General features: G+C 37.9%; 3 protein-coding genes, 1 long non-coding RNA gene and 1 other non-coding gene across 10 annotated transcripts in view; 2 read left to right on the forward strand and 3 right to left on the reverse strand.

Annotated features, from left to right (window-relative positions):
- The window catches only part of LOC111337982 (hemicentin-1), a 31,388-nt gene extending 27,109 nt beyond the window's left edge, over positions 1–4,279 (reverse strand). For 3 of the 6 annotated variants that reach the window (XM_088738044.1, XM_088738043.1, XM_088738045.1), the window contains exons 1-5: positions 4,189–4,279; positions 3,856–4,128; positions 3,123–3,404; positions 2,231–2,539; positions 1,462–1,737 (exon numbers count right to left, since the gene is read on the reverse strand). In XM_088738044.1, coding sequence (XP_088594170.1) covers positions 1,462–1,737; positions 2,231–2,539; positions 3,123–3,404; positions 3,856–4,051 — 1,063 coding nt within the window. In that variant the 5' untranslated portion in view covers positions 4,052–4,128; positions 4,189–4,279. The remainder of the gene's footprint in view (positions 1–1,461; positions 1,738–2,230; positions 2,540–3,122; positions 3,405–3,855; positions 4,129–4,188) is intronic. The other 3 variants (XM_088738042.1, XM_088738041.1, XM_088738040.1) reach the window with 2 other exon arrangements.
- Positions 262–2,539, forward strand: LOC148720659 (uncharacterized). The gene is made up of 2 exons (XR_015993064.1): positions 262–346; positions 1,464–2,539. It is a non-coding gene; the product is annotated as an uncharacterized LOC148720659 (long non-coding RNA).
- Positions 4,280–5,752: 1,473 nt separating the features above from the next.
- On the reverse strand, positions 5,753–5,825 carry Trnai-aau (transfer RNA isoleucine (anticodon AAU)). The gene has a single exon. It is a non-coding gene; the product is annotated as a tRNA-Ile (tRNA).
- A 4,329-nt stretch (positions 5,826–10,154) lies between these two features.
- On the forward strand, positions 10,155–15,894 carry LOC148720661 (cell adhesion molecule CEACAM1-like). Its single transcript, XM_088738057.1, has 3 exons — positions 10,155–10,329; positions 11,437–11,715; positions 12,053–15,894. Exons 1-3 carry the CDS (start codon positions 10,272–10,274, stop codon positions 12,235–12,237), a joined length of 522 nt encoding a protein of 173 aa, XP_088594183.1. The 5' UTR covers positions 10,155–10,271; the 3' UTR covers positions 12,238–15,894.
- LOC111337995 (cell adhesion molecule Dscam1) lies at positions 13,720–23,373 on the reverse strand. Its single transcript, XM_022944400.2, has 11 exons — positions 23,274–23,373; positions 22,976–23,053; positions 22,323–22,348; positions 20,810–20,870; positions 20,309–20,584; positions 19,398–19,724; positions 18,423–18,710; positions 17,834–18,148; positions 16,736–17,035; positions 16,235–16,540; positions 13,720–13,827 (listed from the first exon to the last, which is right to left on the reverse strand). The coding sequence occupies exons 1-11, from the start codon at positions 23,371–23,373 to the stop codon at positions 13,754–13,756; spliced, it is 2,151 nt and encodes a 716-aa protein (XP_022800135.2). The 3' UTR covers positions 13,720–13,753.
- Positions 23,374–26,846: the final 3,473 nt, after the last annotated feature.

The raw sequence follows: 26,846 nt of genomic DNA on the forward strand, positions 1-26,846 counted from the left end.
AGTTGAATTACAATTATATCGAAATATTTTGTTTAAGAAAATCAACTGAAACACCGAGTTTCAACAAATTCAACTAAACAAGATCCTTTTTTCGCACTCAAGAGAATTTAATCCGATTACACAGTAAATTTCGAGAGATTTAAACGAATAAAATCGATGCCCGACCGAGGCCAATACCTCGTATATAAAACTTAGACAAGGTTGATCTCCACTTCCACATATGTTAAAAAATCTGTCTTCAAATGACGAAAAATAACTTTTACCTCCTAGGGTAGATAAATGAAAGAGTACCAGTGATAGGATGAAGAACCAATGGAAAAGACGTTCTCTGAAGTTACAAATTCCGGTAAGACCTTCGTCCATGCTTAAGAAGCAGAGTTTGATCAAGAGGAAGAGGAAAGAATTGGCCGCAGGTTATATAATTATTGCTAGAGCTCCAAAGGCAATTACAATAAGGTTCTCTATAACACGCGTTCTGATTGGCTGAAGCAACGTGCTTTATTTATATACATAGAGTAACGGTGTCACGCGTCGACCAATTTGTGCAATGATGGACAATTTCATGGATCTTCCATCAGTTTCTTTTTTTTTTGTATTCGTAATTTTCGAACAGTGAATGGATTGGTAAGGAAATAAATTTGGGCCATTAGGCCATCATTTTTAATTACTGTTAAAAGTTACCCTCGTTTAGATAAAGTCTGCAACCACTTAAACTACTACCGCCTCTATTATCCTATTGCTAGTACCTCTACCTCTTCTGCTAGTACTACTTCTTCTACAACTTCTACTGTCACAACTATTACTACGACTACTGCTACTACTACTATTACTACTACTACGTACTACTACTACTACTACTACTACTACTACTACTACTGCTACTACTACTACTACTACTACTACTACTACTAGCTACTACTACTACTACTACTACTACTACTAGCTACTACTACTACTACTACTACTACTACTACTACTACTACTACTACTATTACTACTACTGCTACTACAAAAAGGAGACACTCTTCTAACATGCCTCGCATATTCATGCAAGTCGTTGTGAAGGTCTACATGTACCTACATATTATGGGAACAGAACAATAACAAGATAAACAGGCTAAAAAGCTTCAAGCCAAAATTCAATAATTTTGTCTGGTCAATTTGATCATTTCACCAGTCAAGGTGTAGATTTTTCAGCCAAGCTAACGTGAACGATAAATAATCCACTATTCATTCTAGAAATCGACGGTGGTACAGAGCACGCTAAACCTTAGTCAATTTATTTTTTACTGCAACATCAACGTCAAATAAAACGATTCTTTCAGTGCGTGAAGCGTTGACGTAAGCAGCGTTGTCTGTAATCTTATGGACAATATCAGCTTGGCCGGTCAGATTGCAACACGGCAGCCAAATGTGGAGAGGACTGATAATACTAATACATGGTTATTATTCGTCACTTACAGTGAACAGTAACCGTGGAAGCGTAAGAAGTATCCGTTCCAACTCCGTTTTTCGCTTGACATTTGTATTTGCCACTGTCTATTCTGTTCACATTCATTATTGTCAACTGTTCGTGGCTTGGTGACAAAATGATCCTGGAGCCGTTACTTATTGGATTTCCATATTTGGTCCATGATATGGTCGGGGCTGGATTTCCAGTAGCATTACAATACAAAGTCACGTCATGACCTTCCTCTGTTGTGATGTTGTGAGGATGAGCTGCGATCTCAGGTTTATCTGTAGATAAATACGGTATTTCTGCAAGCTTAATTATAGAAAAAACATAAGCTACATGCCGTATATGTAATAATCATAATTGTTGTGAGCTTGTTGTGAAAGTGTACTTGAAAGTTGTCACCTTGTCTAATTTTTGAATTTACTGTTGATAATTAAGAAAAAACAAGAAAAAACGAATTTGGGAGGACTGGCTGCAAACACAAATGATATTGTATTTTGGGGCAGGAATTGTTCAATTCCTAGTCCAAATTTTGCATAAATTCTTTTAGTAATCTCACATTCCGCAGAACCAAAAACAACATACAGTGTACTGGGTTTTGGGCTTGGACGGTGATAGTAATTGTTGAGTAGTTTTCAAGGACGACATTGTTGTAGACGAGTTGCTGGAGGGAAATGAGACGCCCTTTTTAGCTCGAACGGTAAAAGTGTATCTAAGGAGTGTTTCAAATTCGTTACTGAAGGGAAAGTCCTAGTTTAAAACGTTATCATATACCTTCAATTATGATCATTGTCGTGTCCTGTGTGCTGCTAAAAATGTTACTGGCGTTACAGGTGTAATTTCCTTCATCCCTTAAGGAAGCTTTAGTGATTGATAACTGTACTTGACTTTCATTAAAGGATGGAATTGTCACTCTAGAACCATTGATCAGCTTCGAAGCATTCCTAACAATCACAGTTCCTTCTTTTATCCACTGCACTTCAGACACTGGCGGCGACGCTTCATACCGACATATCAGCCGGATATTGCCGCCCTTGGCCACATATTGTTTCTGATTGCCATCGATTGACACTCCGGGTTCAACTGGAAAGTAAATAGGGTTGGCGTTAGAGTTAATAATATTTCAAACAGCATTTAAAGTTACTGCTTTGTGATGATGTCTAAATACATTTACCTTTTTGCCGCGACTGTTAAATGACAAACAACGAGGAGTAGATAGCCCATGATTTTTATAACTGAACAAGTATTGGGCAAGGTAGGGAACGAAACAAAATAAGTCCGATATAGTTTTTAATGAAATAAATTTTTGAGAAAAGACCACAGATGCACCACCCATTACAGTGCGGAGAGCGTGCATCCAAAGGTAAATCTATAATTCAGGGTTGGTCCCAAGAATGTAAATCTAGTGATCTAAGAATGTAAACGGATAAATTTTGGAAATATTTCAGTTCTGTATGGTTTCGGCATTGAACGTAAATGGAATCTTTCAGCTTTTAAATAAATCTGAAAACCCCAAACAAACGCTTTGAAAAGGAACTTATCCTGAGACTTAAAAATTTGTATCAGTTGGCGGGAAAACATAACTTTTTTTTCATCTCGACCCTGCTGATTCACCTTTAGACCTTTGAGGTTTCTTTTTTTAACAAAAAAATAACATATTACTTACAATGCACTTCTAGGTTAGCACCATGGGAGGTAGCATTTCCAAGACTGTTTTCTGCAACACATAGGTACACTCCACCATCTCTTTTGCTAACATTATTTATTGTGAACTGCTTTCCTTTGTTAGAAAAATTTATTCTGGAATTGTTACTGGTGTCCAGAGAAAACCCGTTTTTAGTCCATGATATTAGAGGTACTGGATTTCCAGTGGCGTTGCAAAATAAAGATAACTCGTCTCCTTCGGTTCTCTGAATCAATCGTGGAACGGTGCGTATCTCGGGCTTATCTACAGTCATCCATATAAGAAAAGCAAAATAAGCAGCAGATTATTTTAAATTAAAAGAAAGTAGTATTTTCAGGTGCTTTGAAAAAGAGGTGTCTCTATTCTGTCCCTTAGAAGTCTAAGAAGGACCAAAATTTAGAAAGGTGGAGAATGCGATTGTTAGATTGATATTGCCTAGGGTTAGCGGTAGATATTTGCCGAGCCACTTTCAATGACACTGAGGTAAATAGTTATTTTAGTCTATAACATGTCGAAATAACTAATGAGGAATGCGTGACAAAGACAAATATGATTAAAGAAGTTTTCACATGAATTTAGCATTTAGCTTCAAAAGCTTTCCGACATATTTCTCACGACAACTAAACACACCCAACTGGACGTCATCAAAATCTGAAGCAAAATCTAATTTTAAAGCAATATAGCTATGACAAAGCGATTTAGATATTCCCCTTACATTGCACTCCAAGGAAAGCAGGATTGGATGTATCATTCCCAAGGCTGTTGGTGGCCACACATCGGTATTCTCCGCTGTCTACTCTTTTCACATTCTTTATAGTAAGCTGCTTGTTATCCGCTGACAAACTGATACTGGTGTTACCAAGAGGTAATCCTTCCTTATTCCATGATATTTTTGGTACAGGATTTCCCATGGCGTTACAATTTAAGGTGGCATTGTCTCCTTCTTTATGAGTTACATTTTGCGGGTGAACAGTGATCTCTGGTATGTCTGTAACAGGAAAAATCCGTAAGTTAAAGGTGCTATGTGGAGAGCAAACAATGTCATTACCTTCGTACAGCAGATGTGCTGGTATGTTTGCTCCGGTTTATTTTCTGTCTTGTGTGCACCAGCGATGAAAACCTTGTCATTTGTAGTCTACTTTTCTGTAGAAAATACAAATTAATGACTCTTAACACTCATTAGTTCAAATGATTAGCTTTAGCCGCAAATAATTTTCAATCTCCTTAATTTTTATAAGGAAATCTTACAAGTCATTTCATCGTCACCATCTTTGCCTTTGGCCCCCTATTGGAGCATAGGCCGTCTACAAGAGCTGTCCAGCCATTCCGGTCCTGGAATAGTTATTTACCACTTCACCTAAGACATTTTCATTTCTTCTTAAAATCTAAAGATACATCTTGTTAAGGAAACTAGTCAAAAGGCTCATTTTTTGATTGATTATTGACTAGTTCACTAATTTCACAATAATCTTAGACACGTACATAGTTACAATGTTTATCTGTTTTTCTGTATTTCTATTGGTTTTGTAATTGGACCTTTTAGCGTCACCACGCGCATATAAAAGGTAAGTTTAGCGTACCTTCAACCAGTTCTTCCTAAGTTTTAAATAGTCTTGGTAAACTTTCGCCCTTTCGTTTTCTCAACCTCTAGCACAAGCGGGACCGATATGTGAGTACCTTTGTAACTTTGTTTTTTCCAGTCTTGTCTTTTCAGTGTTGGGCGACAATATACAAACAGATATTGCCGTATTCTCTATTGATTTAGGATTTAAAGGCCAAATTCATGCCAAATGCGAGTAAACGCCCATCACTTATGAAAAAGAACAATGGGCTGTTTACTAGCCACCAAATTTCTTTTAATTTGTATCCAAACTTTTGTTCTGTTTTATTTGTATTGTTAATCTCGTTATCGACGTTGGGGCCCAGTTTTTTGCACGCGATTCTTTGATTATGTATCCCGCGACATTTGATTAGATTGATCGAACTTCGTTGCATTGTTGTTTCAGTTTACGATTAATAGATTGATTGATTGTGAGAATAATCGTTATTTTCATCGTTGATTGTGGCTCGTGGTCGATTGCCTTTCAAGAACAAAGATTCCTGCAAATAATAAACTTTGGTATGTCATTTCGATCTGTAAAATAGTCCCCAAACACCTCGTTAACCGCGTTTTGGAGACACGCCCCCTTGAACTTGAGAATTTAGATTTTTGGTCGTAATTGCCCAGGTAAAAAGCAACCAACTAGTCTCTTTTTCGCTTTTTTAGCCGGTTAAGTGTGCTCGGCGTATCCTCTTGCCTGTCATATCTGTCACCAGTCCGTGCTTGCCATGTCCTAGGCCTTACACTGTGGGTTATGCTGAAAATAATATCAAGTTTCCCTCACAAACACCGCACGATGAGCAGGTGGGGCGTAATTTATACAGAGACGTTGGTCTCTATGGTGAATGACGGCTCCCTAAATGGGGGCTCTCCCCAAGCAGGCTGAATGGTGGGTCAAACCAGTCTAAAGCGGACGAATATGCCCAACGTTCAAATTATTACGTATAATGCACGATCCTCGCAGTAGATAGCGCTATTTAAGCAATAGCGAAAATCAGACCTGAAAAAAATCAGGCCTGTACGGGATTCGAACCACTGACCTCTGCGATATTAGTGCAGCGCTCTACCAATTGAGCTAACAAGCCAACTGGGAGCAGGCCGTTAAGTTGATTCGTAATAAACCCGTGAAAGTGATAAATCAGATACAATGAAATACAGGCACGTACAGGCCTGATTTTTTTCAGGTCTGATTTTCGCTATTGCTTAAATAGCGCTATCTACTGCGAGGATCGTGCATTATACGTATCTAACACCGCAGTTCAAAATATATGAACTTCATATATTTCATTGTATCTGGTTCAAATTATTACTTATAAATAAATACTTACGCAGGTCGACTGAAATCTCCACTACACTTGAAGTTCTATCTTTATCTGGGTTAGTATTTATTTCAAACGTGTAGCTTCCCTTGTCTGCTCTCTTCACTCGAAGGAGAGTAATTGATGTGTAATGGTTTGTTATGTTCACGCATAAACGACCTTTGTACGCGGGTCTTATCCAGGATCTGCTATCGGAAGCTATTTTGTCCGCAAGCTGAAGGTTACCCATTACGAATAACGCCTGACGGAATGACTCCCCTTTGCTAAATGTATACTTCCATTCCAGGGTAATGTTTTCACCTTCCACAGCAAAGAATGTTTTTGGAGGGTTTGCAGTAAACGAAGGCGCACCTTATAATACAAGCAATAAAAATATTTCAACTTTAACACATTTTCATTACGGTAAAAGACAACTTTAGGTATAGATTATAAATATATTACCGTACATCTTTACACTCTCGAGAGATCTAAGAAAAATTCAAAATTAAAAAAAAAAATGGAAAAAAAAGGGAAAAAAATGCATGAATGTTGAATTGTAAATATCCTAACTCTATTTAACCATTTGTATTTCTTTACAGAAGTATTTTGATTTCGCTACTGTTCAATTAATCTTATCTGTATCGTAACCGACAAACGTGTTATTTTAAATCACTATATCAATTTATATAAAAAGCTGAACTGTCCACTCATTTGGACTGGTTCAGTCAATAGATCAAAGACGAAGTCATTATGCATCAGTAACACACAGCTGCGCCTCGTCTGCAACTTTTATACTTCCATTCCAGGGTAATATTTTCATCTTGCACAGCATGGAATGTTTTTTGAGGCTTTTTAGTAAACGAAGGTGCACCTAATAATACAAGCTATGAAAATGTTTCGGCTTTAACACGGCATTGCTCTTTAATGGGGTATTTTTCTAATGCAGATAATTTTTGTACAAACCAGAAAAGGAAGAAATAGCATTTTTTTTTTCTGAAAAAAAAAAAAAAACTATTCAGAATGTTTAGCAGTTTATAGGATATTTAATAAGGAATATTCAATGAATCCGATCGAAGAATATAGTTTAGTTTCTGATAGGATGTGTGTGCAGAGAAATTTTATATATGAGTGCTATTCTGATGTTATTCCATAGAGATGAACACTTTTCGTTTACTTGCACTTTCTCGCATTTCTTTCCGATCATCTATGGAGTTTCGTAGCTCATTGTATAGCTTGTATCAGAAAGCGCCGTCATCATTTGAAGCATCAGTAAACAATTGCTTCAATCCAAGTTATTATCAGGAGGAAACACGGAAGTCTTGATCGACGGGTGTAGCACAACATCTCATATTCGTAAAAGGGTGACACGAACAGGAAAAAAAGCACTGTTTTATCCTGAGGAAATCACTTTCACTTTTGCGCTGAATTTCCAGGTTTTCTATACAACTACATGGACATTCCCTGTTGGGTTATCCATCTTTAACTCAAAGATACTGTTCTCGTAATTGTCACTGCTTTCTTCATCAAGCCTCGCACCACGAAAGCACGATACAAGGTTAGATATGGCAGGGTGTCTTTCTCTATCTTAAGTCGTTGTTGATATGTCCACTGGGACATGTTCATTTCAATTCTGAACTCGTTTGTTGACGACCATATTGAACTTACACATTCTTAAATACGGATACGTATCCAGGCTTCATCTAGCTTTCGTTGTCAGAAATACGCAACAAATTTTGCAGAGAAATAACATCTTCTTAGCTCCTTGGTAATTTCTACCTAATAAGATCATAAATTTAGTTTTGTTTAAACATATGAGCATACAATGGTCTCTAAGCCTTACCTTCGGCAGAAAACATGAAAAGAGTATATAGAAAGATTGCAAGCCAACCTTCTTCCATTACACACGATATCTTTTGTAGTCTTCACATCGATTGAGCTGCTTTTAGTGAATAAATACCGCCTTGTTCAACGCAACGAAGCTATTTGTCGATAGAACGAACCCTGCTTTGCCGACACTATTCTGTAACAGGATGATCCTAGTCAGGTATCAATTACGTGTCTAAAGTAATTATTGACATATGGGTCACGCATTTTTGCCGAGTTCGAAGTTTGGCATTTTAGATTTTCAGTCAAGAGCTCTCATAAACCTTCATTTTGATCACTATGATAAAGGTCTCCTGATGCTATCCACATGCTCAACAAGATGTAAAATGTTACTTCTCTGAATGCATTTCTCCAATGGAAAACCTTGATGATTTCTGCAGAGTAATTACCCAGAGTTTGAAGTGTCAGTTACTTTGTTTATTAACATTATTCCGCGGGAGCTGGAATTCATGGCTCTTTCTTCATACTTTGACGGTCTATGCAGACGTTTCAGATGGTGAACGCTATTCTGCTAACTTGGAACGAAAAAGCGCTAAGGCCTCCCTTATTTCGTCTATTGTTGCTTAAGCAAACGAGAGAAGCGGCATCGGTTCACAGTAATGCCTTGATAAAAATAAAAGTTTTCAGACTTAGCTTAGACTTAGCAGAGCAGACGTAATTTGATCGAGCGAATGCTCAGTATTTTCTCAGCGAAAATGGCCACCATCTGATATTTATGGCAGCGGAAGGCTGGGGAGAGAAAGAAATTTGTACTAAGGGGGTGAGTGACGGTCAGAAATAATCCCGCCCTTCCCTCGCCCCCTACACCCACCGTTAACTCTGACTCAAAATCAAACATGGCGTTCGGATAAACGATCACGAGCTTCTGTAATTATCTCGCCTTTATAAGACGCCTACACTGCAGGCTATCGCCTGAGGGGTACTTGCGACAGCGCGGCGGAGAACTTACGAGATCCCACAATACATTTTTTTAACCCCCCGTATTGATGGTGGAAGATTTAATGATTTCCCCCTCCTTCTTCTCTCCCAGCCACCACAAAAAAGCTAGGGCTAGTGAATGCATGCAAGTGAAATCTTTATTAATAATTGCCTCGTATGAACCTTTTAAAGTGAAAAACTATTGAGCAGCACTACACGAATAGAAGGGGACAAATAATGACCGGTCCTTTATCAACAGGTAGTAATAGCCAGTTTCTTTTGCAGTTGGCCTTTTATGAATCTTCGGTTTAAAACTGGGTACCGCGCTGAGCTTGTAATTTTGAATTTTCTTGTGCGTTTTTTTCCCATACGAATAAAATTACCTGTTTTCAGACTTACGGACAGACACCTTTGTTTAATTTCTAAGGTTTAGGGTGGTCCTTTCAGGTTCTTGAAAGCAAGCAAATGGAGCCTCTAGCAAAAGTGTCATCTCTGAAGTGTGCTTTCAATCATAATGAGTCAGTTGGTATTTTCATGTTTTTAGAAGGAGCAACATTCCTGTTTCTAATTTGTGAGCTAGAAAAATTGTCATATTTGAATTTTGCATTGGTCCTGATGAGCATGTTATTCTCGTGGTTTTGATGGAAGAAAAATGCGGGGTATTTTTCGCGTCCAATTTGTGTACGTCAGAAGTATTGTATCCTCTCAAACATTTCGATAAGAAAGTTAAACTTGACTCGCATTGCCATATTAGAGTAAATTGGTTGTGGAAAAATAAACGGGGAAGTGATGGCTGTTTTGAAGGGTCTAAGTCTGAGAAGGCAACTTGTCATTTTCATCAGTGCGTCATTGTGAATCAATGCCAGGTCTCGTGCGGTTTTAAACAATATACACCGTAGTTAGCAGTCGGATTAGCGTTCGCCTACAGATAAGTATGTATAAAATATCGAAGATTTGAAGAAAGAGTCTTCGATTCTAGTTCCTGTAGAGTTACGTTGGTAAACAAAGCTATTGGCAGTTCAACTCTGAAAATGCGTATATTTGTATGAGAAATTACTTATGATGAGGAAATTGTTGACGTTTTCCACAGATCAATGTACTCGGAAACGAAACAGTTTGCATTTTATGCAGAGTTTGAAGCATCAGGAATCTTTCATTTTATTGCTCTAAATAAATGGATTTAAATAGCTCTTATCTGAAAAATCTTTAAAACCCCGAACGACGAACTATACGGAAATGCGTGACCCATTGGTCAATAATTATTTAAGGCACGTAATAGATACCTGACAGAGGTCATCGTGTTAGACACTCTTATCGGCAAAGGGAGGTTCGTTCTAGCGATTAGTCGCTTCATTATGCTGAACAAGGCGGTATTTAATCACTTTAAAACAGCTCAATCGATGTGAAAGACTACAAAATACATCCTTTGTAATGGAGGCAGGTTCACTTTCAATATTCGTGTGTACTCTTTTCGTGTTTTCTGCCGAAGGTAAGGTTTAGAAGTGTCTCATTGTTAGGACACGACAAAGATTATAATTGAAGGTATACAATAAAGTTTTAAGCTAGGCTTTTCCCTTCAGCAACAAATTTGAAACACTCATTAGCTACATTTTTACCATTCGAGCTGAAGACGACGTCTCGTTTCCTCCAATATCTCGTCTACAACAATGTCGTCCTTGAAAACTGCCCAACGATTACTATCAATGAATTTGAATATATGAAATCATATATGTGTACTGCGGTTTCATGAAATGTATGAAAACGATCCTTGCAGTGTAAACCTTACTAATGTAGTAGTGGAAATAAGGCCTGAAAAAAGAGTTAAAAAAAAATTAATTGATTTATCACTTCGAAAGGTGTAATAGAAACTAACATACTGACCAGCTCCCGGTTGCATTTTTAACTCAGTTGGTGTAGTGTTTATTTATAAACTATTTAACAATTATTCCACGAGCGTGCGTTGGATATGAGATGATAGATAGCCAACGAGGCGCGTAGCGCCGAGTTGGCTATAATCATTTCATATCCAACAAGAGCGAGTGGAATAATTGTTTTATTAAAAAAAACGCCCCCAAGATATTAGACATATCTTCTCGACTTTATTTTGTAATAAGAAATCGGATGTCACAATGTACAGATATTAGATTATGGTATATTGGCTCATATACCATAATGGCTAAGCCAATTAGAAGTCTTGAATTGCATTATCCAATGATCCAGTTTTTAATAATTACTAATATACCTACTCTAGGTCTTATTCAGGTTTATATAGGGGAATTCACTTCGATGGGAAATAATTGGTTTCTGTATTTTGTCTTTGTACGTTAGTGTTTTAAAACATTTATATAAAGTGGCTAGGTTTATTTGTAAACGATACCTCAACATGTACCCAGATACGAACCGTTTCTTGTACAAAGTACAAATGCTGTCGAGTTGAGCAGGTTTTTATCTCACGTTATGCAGCTTTTTTTTTCATATTGAACTTCCTTTTGAAGTAGCAGTTTATGTCTTTTTGCTGAAAGAATGAATTTTTCCTCATGCTACATTTATTGTTTCATGTACTTCCTTTACCAAGTGACTTTTTTTCAAATTGCAGTTCAAGCAGCGATCTTTTCTCATCTTCAAGTGAATGTCACGAAAGGAGAGGGAAGCAATTTAACTTTATTTTGTAATGCCACTGGAAACCCAGGAGCGAAAATATTATGGACCAAAGATGATTCTTCTATAAACAGCAATTCAAGGATTAGTTTTTCAGTAGATAACAAGCTCTTGACCATATCGAATGTAAACAGAACAGACAAGGGGAGTTACCGATGTGTAGCGCGCAACAGCCGTGGAAATGATACTTCAAACGTTTCTACTGTTGATATTCAATGTGAGTTCTCATCTTAATCAACTTTTTACTGTTAAGAACCATCTACTTTCTTTTACCAGGGTATGAATAGTATCTTGATATCAGACCTCAACTGACTCCTCTTTCGCTTTGTTTTCCAATTCACAGTTCTTTGATTCCGCCATAGCCAACTTTTTCATAATTCTCGAGTAACAATAACAATAATGGCTCCTGAATAGTATCCACCTATAAACTCTGCAATACACCTTTCATCATGTGACTTTAGTATAACATAACGAGGATGTACAGCATTTCTATGCAGACTTTTTCTTTATCATTTATCTACCCTTTGCTAACCAGATGTTTTTAAACATTGCAGATAAACCTGATATTACAACTCATCCTAACAATGAGACAAAAAGGGAAGGAGAAAACGTGACTTTTACTTGTAATGCGAATGCAAATCCACTATCGACAATGCTATGGAAGAGAGATGGATCTCCTATAGGCGAAAATTTGCTGAAGATCACTTTCTCAGGCGCTTACCAGTACTTGGCTGTGTAGCCGCGCGATGTGGTTCCAGTCGAGGCCCACAAATTGACCCTTGCTCACCATAGAGTCTCCAGTTACTCAGTGGTTAGAGCATCCGACTAGATCACAGTGGGTCGTGGTTTCAAGTCCCATCTGGGGCTCGGATTTTTCTATTACACTAAAATTGTTTCATCTTTACATGCTCACTTTGGAGGTTGGTTGGCCGCATCTTGATATGCTTTAATGTGACAGCGTGATGCTGTTAGTGAGTTTCACAGGCGCTTATCAACACGAAATAAATCTTTGAGAAAAGACCACAGATGCACTACCTATTTCGGTATCGCGAGCGTGCATCCAAAGTTAAATCCACAAACTATAGTTAGTCCCAAGAATATAAACTTAATGATCCAAGAATGTAAACGGATAAACATTAGAAATAATAACAAGTAACACGTGGAAATGGAAGAATCTTAGACACTTACAAAGAAAATTCACTTTGCAATTTGAGTTGTCACTTCCAACTCTGTTCCAAGCCACACATCGCTATTCACCGCTATCTATTCTGGTTATATTCGTTATCGTTATATCGCTATTAGAAGCGCTAGAAGTCCTGTGAGAAAGTATTCGCTTAACAAGTGATCAGTCTTAAAAGCCATCAGAGACCTTCTCAGGTACTGAGTATCACAACAAGCTACGATGGGTACCAGGCTGGGTGCAGGACTACCCAAGGTATGGACGACTGAGCAGAATTTTCAAGGAAGTACCGACTAGTTCTCTCATTTGTCTCCGTATCGTTGTGTGTTTTGCGTTTTGTGTTTTGTACATTGCGTTTTGCGTTTAATACTCTGCGCTTTGCGCTTTGCGTTTTGTGTTTTGTGTTTTTTTCTTTTTTGACTCGTTATGCCCTCTCCAGCACCTCAGAGAAAAACGTGAAAAAAAAAAAAGAAAAAAAGAACGTGTTGATGACCATATACGTTCGAAATTTAAGAAGAGTGGAGAGGTGGCGGCATAGGGTCCACGTGCCTCTCTCTAAAAAAAGCGATGTCTTCCAGAAATAAAACCAACTTTGAAGGTTGCCTCCTAAAGTCAGTAGGGTATAAATGTGGGTAAGTTACGAATTTACCACTGTTCACCACTCTCATCCCATGTCAAGACTTTTAACTATGTTTAAGACGATTTACCAGAGAACATCTTCCTAAGGCCAGGAGTATGCTTCAAAAGCTCCCACTTTTAATTGGTAGCTGTTATTGACATCCGTTCCAGTCCTTGTGCGGATTCTGATTCCACTGAACTCTGCTGTGTCACCATACGATTCTGCATCTTCTGAAGACCAGTACTGGTCAAACTGCACACTAACTTTTTCTTCTAGCTTTGCAGTCTGGGTTGTTTAATTTTGAATAAGATACAAATTAGACTGAATTAAGAGATGACGGAATCTAATGTAGGAAATAGTTATTGTTAATATGTACAATTATGAGAATTAGTTTCTGTTTCAGTTTTAGTATCTGCATAGATTATGTTATTTAATTTTTTCAGTTCCTTAAAAGCCTTAAGTATCATCTGGTTGACAAACTGAACGAAGAACCTGTTCCATCATAGCAGCTCCGCAAAAATCTTCCTTCCCTGACGAGAAATAAAGTAAACAACTCTGTGTTCGTGATATTAATTTTAGACCATGCCATATAGAGCTGTTTTGAGTAAGATGATGTATCGGAAGAGAGGATGAAGGTGCGCGCAACAATTTTTTGAGGTAATCCGGGTATTCAGTTATCAATGAAAGCTAATTTTCACTTCGGTCCTCTTCTTATAATCCTCGCGGTAATTACATACAGTCACTTAGAAAACCTTGAACAACTAGTTATGGCCTTAATTCATTTTCATACTTCTCAGCTAAGCTATGGAATACACTGCCTGACTACATCCGCATGAGTGCATTTAAAGACTTTAGAAAGATAATCCAAGGCCGTATCTTTGTATAGTCGCTCCCACTCATCTTCACTTTTCTGTTTATTTCTATTGATATATTACATAATTATAATTCTAAATACTGTGTATTTTAGTATATTTTAGTATAGTTAGTATTTTAGATTTTGTACAGATATATCAGGAAAGATTTATTACTCGACGTTTCGGGGTCATCATGACTCCATTATCAAGAGACTAGTTTAAAAACATGCAAATAAGGAAAGGTACAAGAATAGCATAAATTAGACTGAACGGCTTAAACAAACACCTTGGCGCGGATGGAATCCGTTTGCACGTTCAGTGTTGGCTTACGCATGCGAATATACAACATTTCATTAACAAGGCAATCAAATTTGCCGTTACATTTCGTGATGACGTTGAATTGCTCGATCAAGCGTTCAGGCATTTCACTATTGTGCTGGAGGTGGTAGTGTTTGTAGATAGAAGATGATTTCCTTTTGTGCCCTTCTACGCGCTCGTGTAAGTGACCACGAGTATAGCCCACATACCCTGCATCACACAGGTTACATTTAAATTCATAAACGATACATTGTTGGTTAACAATAGGGGGCTTAATTTCGTGTTGCTTAAGCTGTTGATCGAGCTTAGGGCTAACGAACACTGGTTGGACAGTCACGCTTAACTTCGAGCTTAGACTGTTCAGTTGTTGTTTAACATGATTAGCTGACGACTGGTCCTTGAAGGGTAACACTAATCTCACAGTCTCCGATGGTACGTCTGGTGATGGACAGGGTTCTGCAGATGAAATCCTTCTCTCAACGAACCGCTTGATTGTAGGAACTGAACTGCTTAACCGTGCACCAAAGATTGAGAGCAAGGTCTACATCAAAAGAACCAACACGGGTCTCCTTCTGCATTTCCAGAGTCATGTTGACATTAAGTACAAGCGCAGCCTAGTTAACACCATGGTGGATCGCGCTTATCGATTATCTTCTAACTGGTCTTTCTTCTCCGAGGAATGTGACCGCCTTAGAGGGGTTTTTCATAACTTGAAATACCCAAAGCCACTGGTTGAAACTACAATCAAGCGGTTCGTTGAGAGAAGGATTTCATCTGCAGAACCCTGTCCATCACCAGACGTACCATCGGAGACTGTGAGATTAGTGTTACCCTTCAAGGACCAGTCGTCAGCTAATCATGTTAAACAACAACTGAACAGTCTAAGCTCGAAGTTAAGCGTGACTGTCCAACCAGTGTTCGTTAGCCCTAAGCTCGATCAACAGCTTAAGCAACACGAAATTAAGCCCCCTATTGTTAACCAACAATGTATCGTTTATGAATTTAAATGTAACCTGTGTGATGCAGGGTATGTGGGCTATACTCGTGGTCACTTACACGAGCGCGTAGAAGGGCACAAAAGGAAATCATCTTCTATCTACAAACACTACCACCTCCAGCACAATAGTGAAATGCCTGAACGCTTGATCGAGCAATTCAACGTCATCACGAAATGTAACGGCAAATTTGATTGCCTTGTTAATGAAATGTTGTATATTCGCATGCGTAAGCCAACACTGAACGTGCAAACGGATTCCATCCGCGCCAAGGTGTTTGTTTAAGCCGTTCAGTCTAATTTATGCTATTCTTGTACCTTTCCTTATTTGCATGTTTTTAAACTAGTCTCTTGATAATGGAGTCATGATGACCCCGAAACGTCGAGTAATAAATCTTTCCTGGTTTTTTCTATGCCTTTGCTTTAGCAAATCCCTGCTGATCAAGTACAGATATATGTATGAATATAATTATATATATCATCTCCATTTTATGTTTTCTCGAAGATATTAGCTCCAACAAGCCACTCTAGAATTCGAGATGTATTAAAGTTTATGATGATGATCATAATTTATCAAATACGTAGATAAATTCATCAAACCTGCGACTCCGCGTCCTTACAGCGAAGTTTTACTCAGATTTCCCTGAAAACCGTGACAACTGCCCACAATACCTTTCGAGGTTGTCAATCAAATTTTAAAGGGGACGAGTCACTGTTTTGCTACTGATAATAATCAGAAGACTATCCAAGGATAATTTTTGAACCACTTACATCCACGTTTAGTTGAAGACGATTTGGACACACCTAGAGGACCTTCACCCTTTGCAGTTGAAACCGAAACTTGGAATGAATACTCTGTAGATTCCTTAAGACAAGGAACAACCCCTTGATATGTATTCCGATCCTTAACTGGTCTCACAACCTTGGTATTAACCTTCCCATCGGAATCAGTGAAGTAAATAGTGTATCTGATCGGAATCCCTTGTATGGATTCTTCTGGTACAGCCAACCATTCAACTTGTATGCTAGTGCTGTTCAGTGTTTGTACAGAGACTAATGTAGGGGCCGCAGAAGGCACTGTAACAAAAACAGGAGAACAAATTATTATCCTCCGCCTCACATCTATTGCGGGTTAAAAATTGACCAACTGGCGAAGCTTTCAGGCTAAGAAGTGAAAAGCTGATTCCTTAATAGGAGAAAAGGGGAACGTTTGATAACAAGGGCATAATACATGGCCAGCAAAACCCGTGCAAGAGATCCTTTTGCACTTACCGTCTTCGTCTGTTCGGACTTTGATGGGTTCACTTGCTGGTCCATTCCCTAGATAGGTAGCAGCTGAAACCTTAATGTCGTAGTATGTGTATCTATCAAGTCCTTTTATTTCAACAAATTTTCCAGATATTGGTGTTACTTCTACTGACTTGTAAGTGCCATTGGTCGTCTTTTTGTGCATGACTGTATATCGGATGATATCACCATGCTGTTTGTCCTTCCGCACCGCAATCCATGTAACTTTAATGCTGGTCGAACCGGTATTGTAACCTTGCAAATTCTCAGGAGGTGCTCCGGGCTCTACGCAAAGACGAAGAAGTATGGTAAACGGTATTCGTATCATATAATGGTTATGATTATAGCCAATCAACGCGTGCAAAGTGATCTATATACTCCAAAAGAGATAAAACAAAATACATGTTTGCCTCTATCAATATGAGTCAAGAAAATAGATATTCTCAGGGTTTCTTAACTGAGAAGCTATTACTTTATGGTATCGGTGTAGGTAAGTCCCGCGTGACAGAAAGATCATTCTACTCGCATGGTATCATTTCCTTATTGAGTGCTAGTTTTCAGCAGCGGATGTTCTTAAGGGAGAGTTTACGAAATTGAATTTTCAATATATGCCTCGCTCGAAAACGAACTACCGAGAACAAGAATCTACGAGGTAGCTGGTTTTGAATGCCTAGCACAACAGCCTCTTCAAAATTTCTTCCATCTTTTACCGTTATTCATATATTTGATAAGGCTGAACACAACCTTGCCCAGGAGCATTCTTGGCCAGATTATCAAAGAAAAAAGTGTTTTCCTGAGCCTTTCCCTCTTACAATGTAATATCACACATATTGACAACTTGCTTTGAAGAACAACTTGCAATTGTTTTTTAATATTTGTGAAAAACTACAACTGGAACGTATACACAAACATCAGCCTTACACGTGGACAAGTGAGTCTATCCAAGAACAGTACTTACCATCCTGGTCTGTTCTAATAACAATATCATTTCTTGAGATACCGATTCTGGGAGAACCTCCAAAATACACGTACAAATTAAAATATCTCAAATGAAAAGGAAATCAAAATAAAAAAAGAGTGCACCTTCTTCATGGGTGGTAACATCTACAACGAAGCTGTAGTTACTAGAGCCAATTATGTTCCTGGCGAAAACCCTGAGGTAATAAGTTGTCCAAGGAAACAGCTCTCTAATAGAAACTCTTGTGGTGTAAATCACACAAGCATTGACTAAGAGTCTTCCTTGACATATAGCATCTCTGAAAATCTGCCCATCTTGACGGATTTCCACTGTGTAGTTCTGGATGGCACTATTCCCATCAAAACCAGCTGTCCAGGAGATATAAATTAACCGTGATCCTCTTGAAATTACTCTCAAATCCTTAGGTGGGTGTGATACATCTGCGGGAAAAACAAAGACAAGACAAAAAGAACAAGAAATTCTCAATGATTGCTTGTTTTGAAACACGCCTTTTAGAATGCTGATGAAGTAAAATAATACGACTTCAAACATAAAACTAGTGCCATTATCAATTTTTTTGGCATTATTTGCTCAGATATTATACAACGGCATACAGCTGATTGACAAAATAAACATATCAAAATATAATACCACATGTCAAGGCAATACAGGGCTTTTGGGTAATATCTGAAAAAATATAAGAATATTACTTGCCTTGTACCATGAGGTTAGTTGCTGATGAGGATGATCTACCCACGCTGTTATTAGCCACACATATGTATAGCCCTGAGTCTGACAGGTGAACCTCTGCAATTTCTAAACAGCAATCATTGTTCTTAGAGGACAATTTCAATCGACTGTTTGCTGTTACATCCAGGTCTTCTCCATTCTTTGTCCAAACAACACTGGGTGTAGGGTTCCCTTCCACTGAACAACTAAAAATCACATTTTCTCCTTTTACAAAAATGTTATTCCTCGTTTGTTTGGAGATTTCAGGTGCAACTGAAAAAAAAAAAAAAAACATAAGCAATAATTAGAAAACTAGATTTGCAAAAAAATCCCGTTCAGGCGGTTATGCGAATTTTGCGGTCACGTTTCTATGCAAAGAAAGTAGGAAGATTTTGCAAATTATTGTTGACCAAAATTATATTAGTACATGCCCCAAATCGTGCAACTTTGGTGAGTTCCGAGATTATGAGAATTATCAAACAGAAGTATATTCCATGTTTTCCTTGACGTGGAATAGAAATGATCATTCATTTACAAGCCAAAAATATCTGTTCATGTGTACATAACTACATAGTAGTGCAATTCCAGAGCTTCTATTACTTTTCTCCCTTATTCTTGTTTTCTCTTTTCTCTGTTATTTAGTGCGTAAAATGTATGGTGATCATCTGCAGCAGTCATGTTTGCTGCTTGACGTAATTCCTCATCTCAACAGATGAGTTAAATCAAAATAGTCGGAACCCTTGAAATCATCTTAGGAATCGCCTTAAAAACTGGTAACCTTATAATGATTTATCTAAAATGGCCAGCTTTAAAGCGACTGTTTAGCCAACTTATAAAGATAAGGACGCAGGGCTCGTACACTTTTTTTGGACTAAAACACTATGGACTTTTTCAAGGACTGCGAGCCCCAGTTAATAATCCAAATTATTTGTTTTCCCATAAACATCTCCCGGTACTTACACTGGACATTGACGAAAGTAGTACCAGACGTATTATTTCCAAGACAGTTAATCGCCACACAACGGTATGCTCCGCTGTCTTCTCCCTTGGCATTGGTAATAGTGAACTGATTTTTGTCTTCTGAAAAGCTGATTCTGGGGTTGTTACCAATGTGAGACCCATATTTTGTCCATGATAGAGTAGGGAGCGGGTTTCCAGTAGCATTACAGTGTAACGTAACGTTTTCTCCTTCTCTTTTTGTCACATTACTAGGATTAGTGGTGATCTCACCTCGATCTACAATTGTAAAACAAACGTCCTCTATTGTGCAACTGGCAACCACATACACTGCAGCAATAAAAATTAGCAAATCAATTGCAAATTCTATTGATCTTTGTATGTTATAAACGCATACACCTCCTTATATTCGGAAAATTTAGGGTTGTTGTTGTTTACAATATAGGATATTAGTAAAGCAATTTGAAAGTCTAGACCAAAATGACAGGTTTTAGAATTTTCAGTTGACTTTCACTGAGGAAGTTAGAACAATTCATGAAATATTTCACTGAACCTGCACGAAATCGCCTTGGCGAGCTGGGCTCCCTCATTAAAAATTATTACTTTTATTACTATCATTATTATTGTTGTCATTATAAGTATTTTTTTTTTTTTTTTTTTTTTTTTTTTTTATGGTACAAGTATTTTTATGTTATCTGAACACTGTTGATATTTCTAAATATTTTAAAATTTTAATGCATAGTTTATCGGCTGTATTGTTACTTATTATGATACTGTACATAGTTTTTTTTTATTAATTTAGTAAAAGTAGGTGTCCCCAATTAGCTCTATGAGCTAAATACATTGACACGGTAATAAAGATTTTATTATTTATTATTATTATTATTGTTGTCATTATAAGTATTAATACTTACATTCTACAACTAATTTTGCATCACGTGAGGTGGCATCACCAATGCTATTGACAGCTACACACCGGTTTGTTCCACTGTCTGTCCTGTACACATTTATTATCTTCAACTTAATTCTTTCTGCTGAATAACTGATCTTGGAATTATTGCCGATAGGATTTCCATTTTTCCCCCATGATATCGTTGGTAATGGATTTCCAGTCGCGTTACAATACAATGTCATGCTTTTTCTTTGTTTAACCACGATATCCGAGGAATCGGTGATAATTTCCGGTTGATCTGAAACGAAATAAGCAGACGGATAAGAATAAATAATTCCTCTTTGCAATAAAGCCTTGGTAAAACGCCGGCATTGGTTGAAAGAGCGTGCTTTATCAGAGTACAGAGCACGCTGAGCTAAAGCTGTCACGTTATCAGCCAATTTGTAATGTCTAGCTTTTTTTCGTTAGTTGAAAGTGGAATTTCGGAATATGCCAGCCGGAAATGAGCAACAGAAGAACCAACAAGGGCTTGTAAACATGCCGTAATTTGGATTATGATTAGGCACTATGCAGACACTAAAATCCTGAAAGAAAAAAAGAAAGGGAATGAACAGTCCGACTTTCGAATGCTTTCTCCCTCAGTTAGATTGTAAACTTACGTAGAGTAACAAAAATCAAACACAACTAATACTCGTCTAGTAATGTATAGTTGCGTGCTCAAAAACTAAACAGAACAAAACAGGAATGACGAAACTTGAAATTATATCCAAACTGGCATAACTGATAAAATTCGTGCAAATCATGACGATTTCAGATCGACTGCGTTCATGCTGAGGTCTACTTCGAATAGCTGATAAAGGCGATAATCTACAGTCGTCTCAATGAAGCAGGCCTCAGAAATTACATCGGCTGTCCTTCGGGTGAACTGAACTGAAATATTACTTAGAAAGCGGCCAGAGCACTCAAGGAAGGAGGAGAAACACTCCACTACGTCTCGTGCTTCTTCCTACACTTCTCTCGTGCTTTAGCCGCTTCCTGTGTGCTTTACAGCAGAGCAGAGCACAGTCAAGGCCTCTGCATTTGTTAAGTGTAGTGCTCACTTACATTGAACATTTAATATGGTAATATTCGAGGTAGCGTTTCCAATTTCATTCTAGGCGACGCACAGGTATTTTCCGCTATCTGTTCTTTCCACATTCGATATCATCAGCGACCTGTTGCCTGCTGACAAACTAATCCTGTTGCTGCTTTTCACGAGATGTTCATCTTTAAACCATGACAGCTCTGGCTTTGAATTTCCAGTAACATTACAAGTTAATGTCAAATTTTACCCTTCGGGTTTCGTAACAATCTGCTGTTGAGATACTATCTCAGGTGGATCTGTAATATTAAAAACAACTTCTCGTGCCTCACTCATACCAAGGCTTAAACATGCATTAAAGATGTTTCGTTCAGCGTGGTTTAAATTTGTTTGCTACTTAAACCGATGTTTTTCGATTTAAATAAGGCATATTGAAAATAGACGTTAGTAACGACTCGAAAACCTATGAAAAATTTAGAATTCTATTTCTCTGTTCATGATTCTCACTCAGATAGATTTGGTTTAATTAAATATGTTTTGCTGGTGTGAGTGGTACTGGATTTTCAGTAGCACTATAAAATGCAAGTACTAGTCAAGTTTCCTCCATCCCTTTTTTCTTACTTTTAAGATGAGTAGTAATATCAGGTTTATCTGAAATTTTTAAAACTATCTGGTTAGCAAAGGGTAAATAAACAATAAAACAAAAAGTCTGCGTAGAAATACGTAAATGACTGTACAGCCCTGTTATGTTATGTGCTGCTGCGTGTATGAGCGGATGTTATTCAGGGGCCATGAATATTAGACGAGAATTATAACAACAGTCGACCATGGCGAAAACAAAGAAGTGTGTATTGGGTAGAGAGCTATTAATAAGTGGAGGCCTGGTATTAAAGCGCTATTCAAAATACTTTTCAAAGAGCGTTTTTAACGGTAGATTGTAAAGATGAGAACTCACATTAGACATAACAGCAGCAGCTTGATCTGAAATTTCAAAAACGGAAATTCGGTTATACAAACTAAGTTGAAATGTAAATTATCCACCGTAAAGAGTTCAAAAGCTGACGTTTCGAGCGTTAGCCCTTCGTACTAATTTATTAGTGTTTTTGTCGTCACCATGTTCAAACCAATAGCGTAGCTCTACTCTCTGCACATCATGACCCACACGCAACCTACAATTCTAGATCTTCCATTCGTTCTGAAGAAGGGCTAACGCTCAAAACGTCAGCTTTTGAATTCTTTACAGTGGCCAAATTACATTCTAACTCAGGTTATATAACCAAATATCCTTATTTCCCCAACCGACGCAGCACCACAATTTCTTTAGAAACTAACCACTCAATTTCAAAAACGCTACAGTTGGCAGGAGACGTACACCAAAGAACGTTATATGACCACGTGCGGTTTACTCCATTTTCAGCATGTCTTTGCTGATCATTCCGCGGTCTTTCGGTGAAAGAACAGAAGTGCTGCTACAAAAGGAAGCTCTTTATGGAGAAAGGCTGCATAACTAAAGAGAATAACTTGCTCAAACATCCTTAAGTTTAGGATACATGTTGCGATATCGTTTACAAAAAACAACGTAGCCACAAAATATCACTGTTTTAATACAATAACGTTTGATGACAAAGTACAGAAGCCAGTCACTTCCATCGGGGTGAAATCCTCCTTGTAAAACATGAATAAGATCTAGAGTTAATATAAAAGTAAATAGTTTATAAATAATCGGAATGTTTTTGGGTCATAACGATCATTTAAATTTTATTTCATTGTAAATTTCCGAAGATTTAAACGAATAGAATGGACACGCAGCCGGGGCCATTACTTCGTATATTAAATTAAACGAGATTGATTTCCGCTTCCACATCAGTTAAATATTCTGTCTTCGAAAGATAAAAGTTTGACTTACCTCCTGGATCAGATGAACAAAACACCAACAATGATGTTAAGAAGAACCAATGAAAAAGACGTCCTCTGAAAGCAAAAGTTGCAGCAAGACGTTCGTCCATGCTTAGAAAAGATAGCTTGCTCAAAAGGAAGAAGAAAGAATTGACCACAAGTTATGTAATTATTGCTAGAGTTCCAAAGGCAATTACAATAAGGTTTCTATATAACGCGCGTTGTGATTGGCTGAAACAGCATGCTTTATCAGAGTACGGATACACGGAGTACCTGTATTACGCGTCGACCACTCCGCGCAGTGGGAGTGGCTCATCCTTTCCTGGATATACTCCCTCGGTTTTTTTTTGCTTATTCATAAGTGTTTAATAGTGAATTGATTATATCTACAACACGCAGTTCATCTTTTCAACTACCCGTTCCATAGGTTCATCAATTTAGTTCTGGTACAGTTTTGGCGTTGAATGTAACTGGAATCTTTCAGCTGTTAAATAAATCTGAAATCCCCAAACAAAAAAACTACAGTCGTCTATACAAGACAAGCAAAATAAGCAGAAGATTATTTTAAATTGAAAGAAAGTAGTATTTTTAAGTGCTTCGAAGAGGAAGAGGCGTCTCTAACTGTGTACTCTGTCTCTTAGAAGTATAAGAAAGACCAAAATATAGAAAGGTGAAGAATGCGATTCTTAGATTGATATTGCGTAGGGTTAGCGGTAGATATTTGGCGAGCCACTTTCAATGACACTGAGGTGAATAGTTATTTTAGTATGTACTACAAGTCGAAATAACTAATGAAGAATGCATGACAAAGACAAATGCGATCAAAGAAGTTTTCACATGAATTTAGCATTTAGCATCAAAAGCTTTCCGATATATATTTCCCACGACAATTAAACACACCCAATTAGACGTCATCAAAACCTGAAGTAGTATCTAATTTCAAAGCAACATAGTTATGACAAAGCGATTTAAATATTACACTTACATTGCATTCCTAGGTAAGCAGGACTGGAGGTATCCCGGTCCTGGGCTAGTTATTCACCACTTCATTAAAGACATTTTCATTCCTTCTTAAAATCTTAAGATACATTTTTTCGCTGTCTCAGAAAATTGAGACACTGTAACACCTTTGAAATGCAATGAAACAAATGCCGAATAAGAGCATTAGTACCTTACAAAGATTTTGATTTTTTTCCTTTTTTTTGGTGTCTAAGCTTTCTAATATGAACTTTAAAGAAAATGCCGTAATTGTCCAGGTGAAAATCAACTAACTAGTCTCTTTTTCGCTTTTTTAGCCGGTTAAGTGTGCTCGGCGTATCTCCGTTACCATTTATATCCGTCACCAGTCCATGCCTGCCACGTCCTAGAACTTTCACTGTAGATTGTGTTGAAAATAATAACCTTTTCTCCTCACAAACACCGTTCGGTGAGCAGCAGTCACCGGCTCAGAGGAAGAGGGGGGGGGGGGGGGGAGGATAAATATATGCTGAGACATTGTTCTCTATTGTGAAAGAGGGCTCCCCAATCAGGGGTTCTCCCCAGGAAAGCCAGAATGGTTGATCAGATGAGTCGTAAGCGGACGAATTTGCTCAATGCTCAACTATTACTGAAAAATTCTTACTTACACAGGACTGAAATCTCCACTTCACTTGAAGTTCTTTCTCTATCTGGGTTAGTAATTACCATTAACGAGTAGCTTCCCTTGTCTGCTCTCTTCACCCGGAGGAGAGTAATTGATGCGTAAGGGTTTGTTATGTTCACGTATAAACGACCTCTGTACATGGTTCTTATCCAGGGTGTGGTATCGGCAGCTTGTTTGTCCGCAAGCTGAAGGTTACTTTTAACCCATTACGAATAACGCCTAACGGAATGATTCCCCTTTGCTAAATGTATACTTCCATTACAGGGTAATATTTTCACCTTGCACAGCATGGAATGATTTTTTGAGACTTTGTAGTAAATAGAGGCGCACCTAATATTATAAGCGATAAAAATTTTCTGTCTTCAGTATATTTTTATCACGGTCTAAGACAACTTTAGGTATAGAGTGTTGATATAACGCCTTACATCTTTATTTTCTTGCGAAATCCAAGAAAACCTCGAAAGAAATAAAAAGAAAAAAAGGTGCATTAGTATTGAATTATACATATCTGAACTACTTTTAACCATTTTTAGTTCTTCTAGCTCTTTGCAGGGGTATTTCGACTTCGCAAGTTTAAATTCATCTTATCATTACAGTAACCGTTGCGTTGATCGTGTTATTTTAAATTACTTCATCAATTTATATAAAAAGCTGAATTAACCACTCATTTGGACTGGTTCAGTATTTATCAATAGATGACAGAAGAAGATTGAGTCAGTTTGCTAGACATAACGTCTCGTAGTCACGTTCGACGCACTAAAAACTACTATAAAACGAATACAAGAATTGTAAAAACTGTAAAAACGTGTAAAATGGTATATAAAAAGTCACTTGTAAAAATGTAGCGGAATTCCAAATCGATTTCGATCAATTACGATCCTCATCAGTAGTACTCCGCCATGTTTAAAATACTCATAAATAATTGTTCATATAAGTGACTCTGAAATGTCCACACTTCTTCCAGGCTTCATGTTGCGATCACTGCAAGTGGGAGTGAGGAGCAGAAAGAGAAAAGATTTAAATCGTGGAACCCACCAGTCACACAGCCAGATGAACGTGCGAAACGTATTATGTTGAAAGAGGCATTAAGAGTCGTATTGACAGTGATTATGAAAAATCATGTTTTCACATTTGATAACGAGATCAGAAAGCAAATAAGAGGTGGTCCAATTGGCCTTAAATTAACCGGGGTACTGGCCCAGATTTTCATGATTTGGTGGGATGAAAAATTTGCAACAAGGCTGAATGAATTGGCCATCGTTATGAAAATGAACAAACGGTACGTGGATGACATCAACATGGCTGTGCAAGCAACACCAGTTGGGATGAGGTACAAGGATGGAAAAACTCACATGGATGAGAGATCCGTAGCTGAGGATCAAGGAATCAGTGACGATGAGAGGACTATGACATTGATAAAACAGATAGGAAACGACATACACCCGTCAATACAACTCGAAATAGATTACCCCTCTAAACACCAGGACGGAAAGCTACCTATCCTTGACTTGAAGGTGTGGATGGAAACAAAAGGGGAAGAGACAGACAGGCAGGACAAGAAAGCCTCAGCCTCAATGATCATGTATGAGTTTTATTCCAAGAGCATGGCTTCTAAGACAGTCATACATGCTAGGTCTGCCGTAAGCTGGAGTACAAAGAGAACAGTCCTGACCCAAGAAGTCCTTCGGGTCTTACTTAACTGTAGCAGATTGTTACCATGGGAACGAGTAGTAGAGAATGTTAACGAGATGGTCCTGAGAATGCAATACTCGGGGTACAGCAAGAAATTCAGATATGAGGTTGTAGATTCGGCCCTCAAAGCTTTTAGAGCGAGACAAAGAGCTGAGCGAAAAGGAGAAAGACCGTTACATCGACCCAAGGAGTGGAGAAAGGTGGAACGAGAAAAGGAAAAGAGCGAAAGGAAATCCAACTGGTACAAAC

The sequence above is a fragment of the Stylophora pistillata genome, chromosome 11 (assembly GCF_964205215.1).
Source record: "Stylophora pistillata chromosome 11, jaStyPist1.2, whole genome shotgun sequence".
Taxonomy (NCBI): Eukaryota; Metazoa; Cnidaria; class Anthozoa; order Scleractinia; family Pocilloporidae; genus Stylophora; species Stylophora pistillata.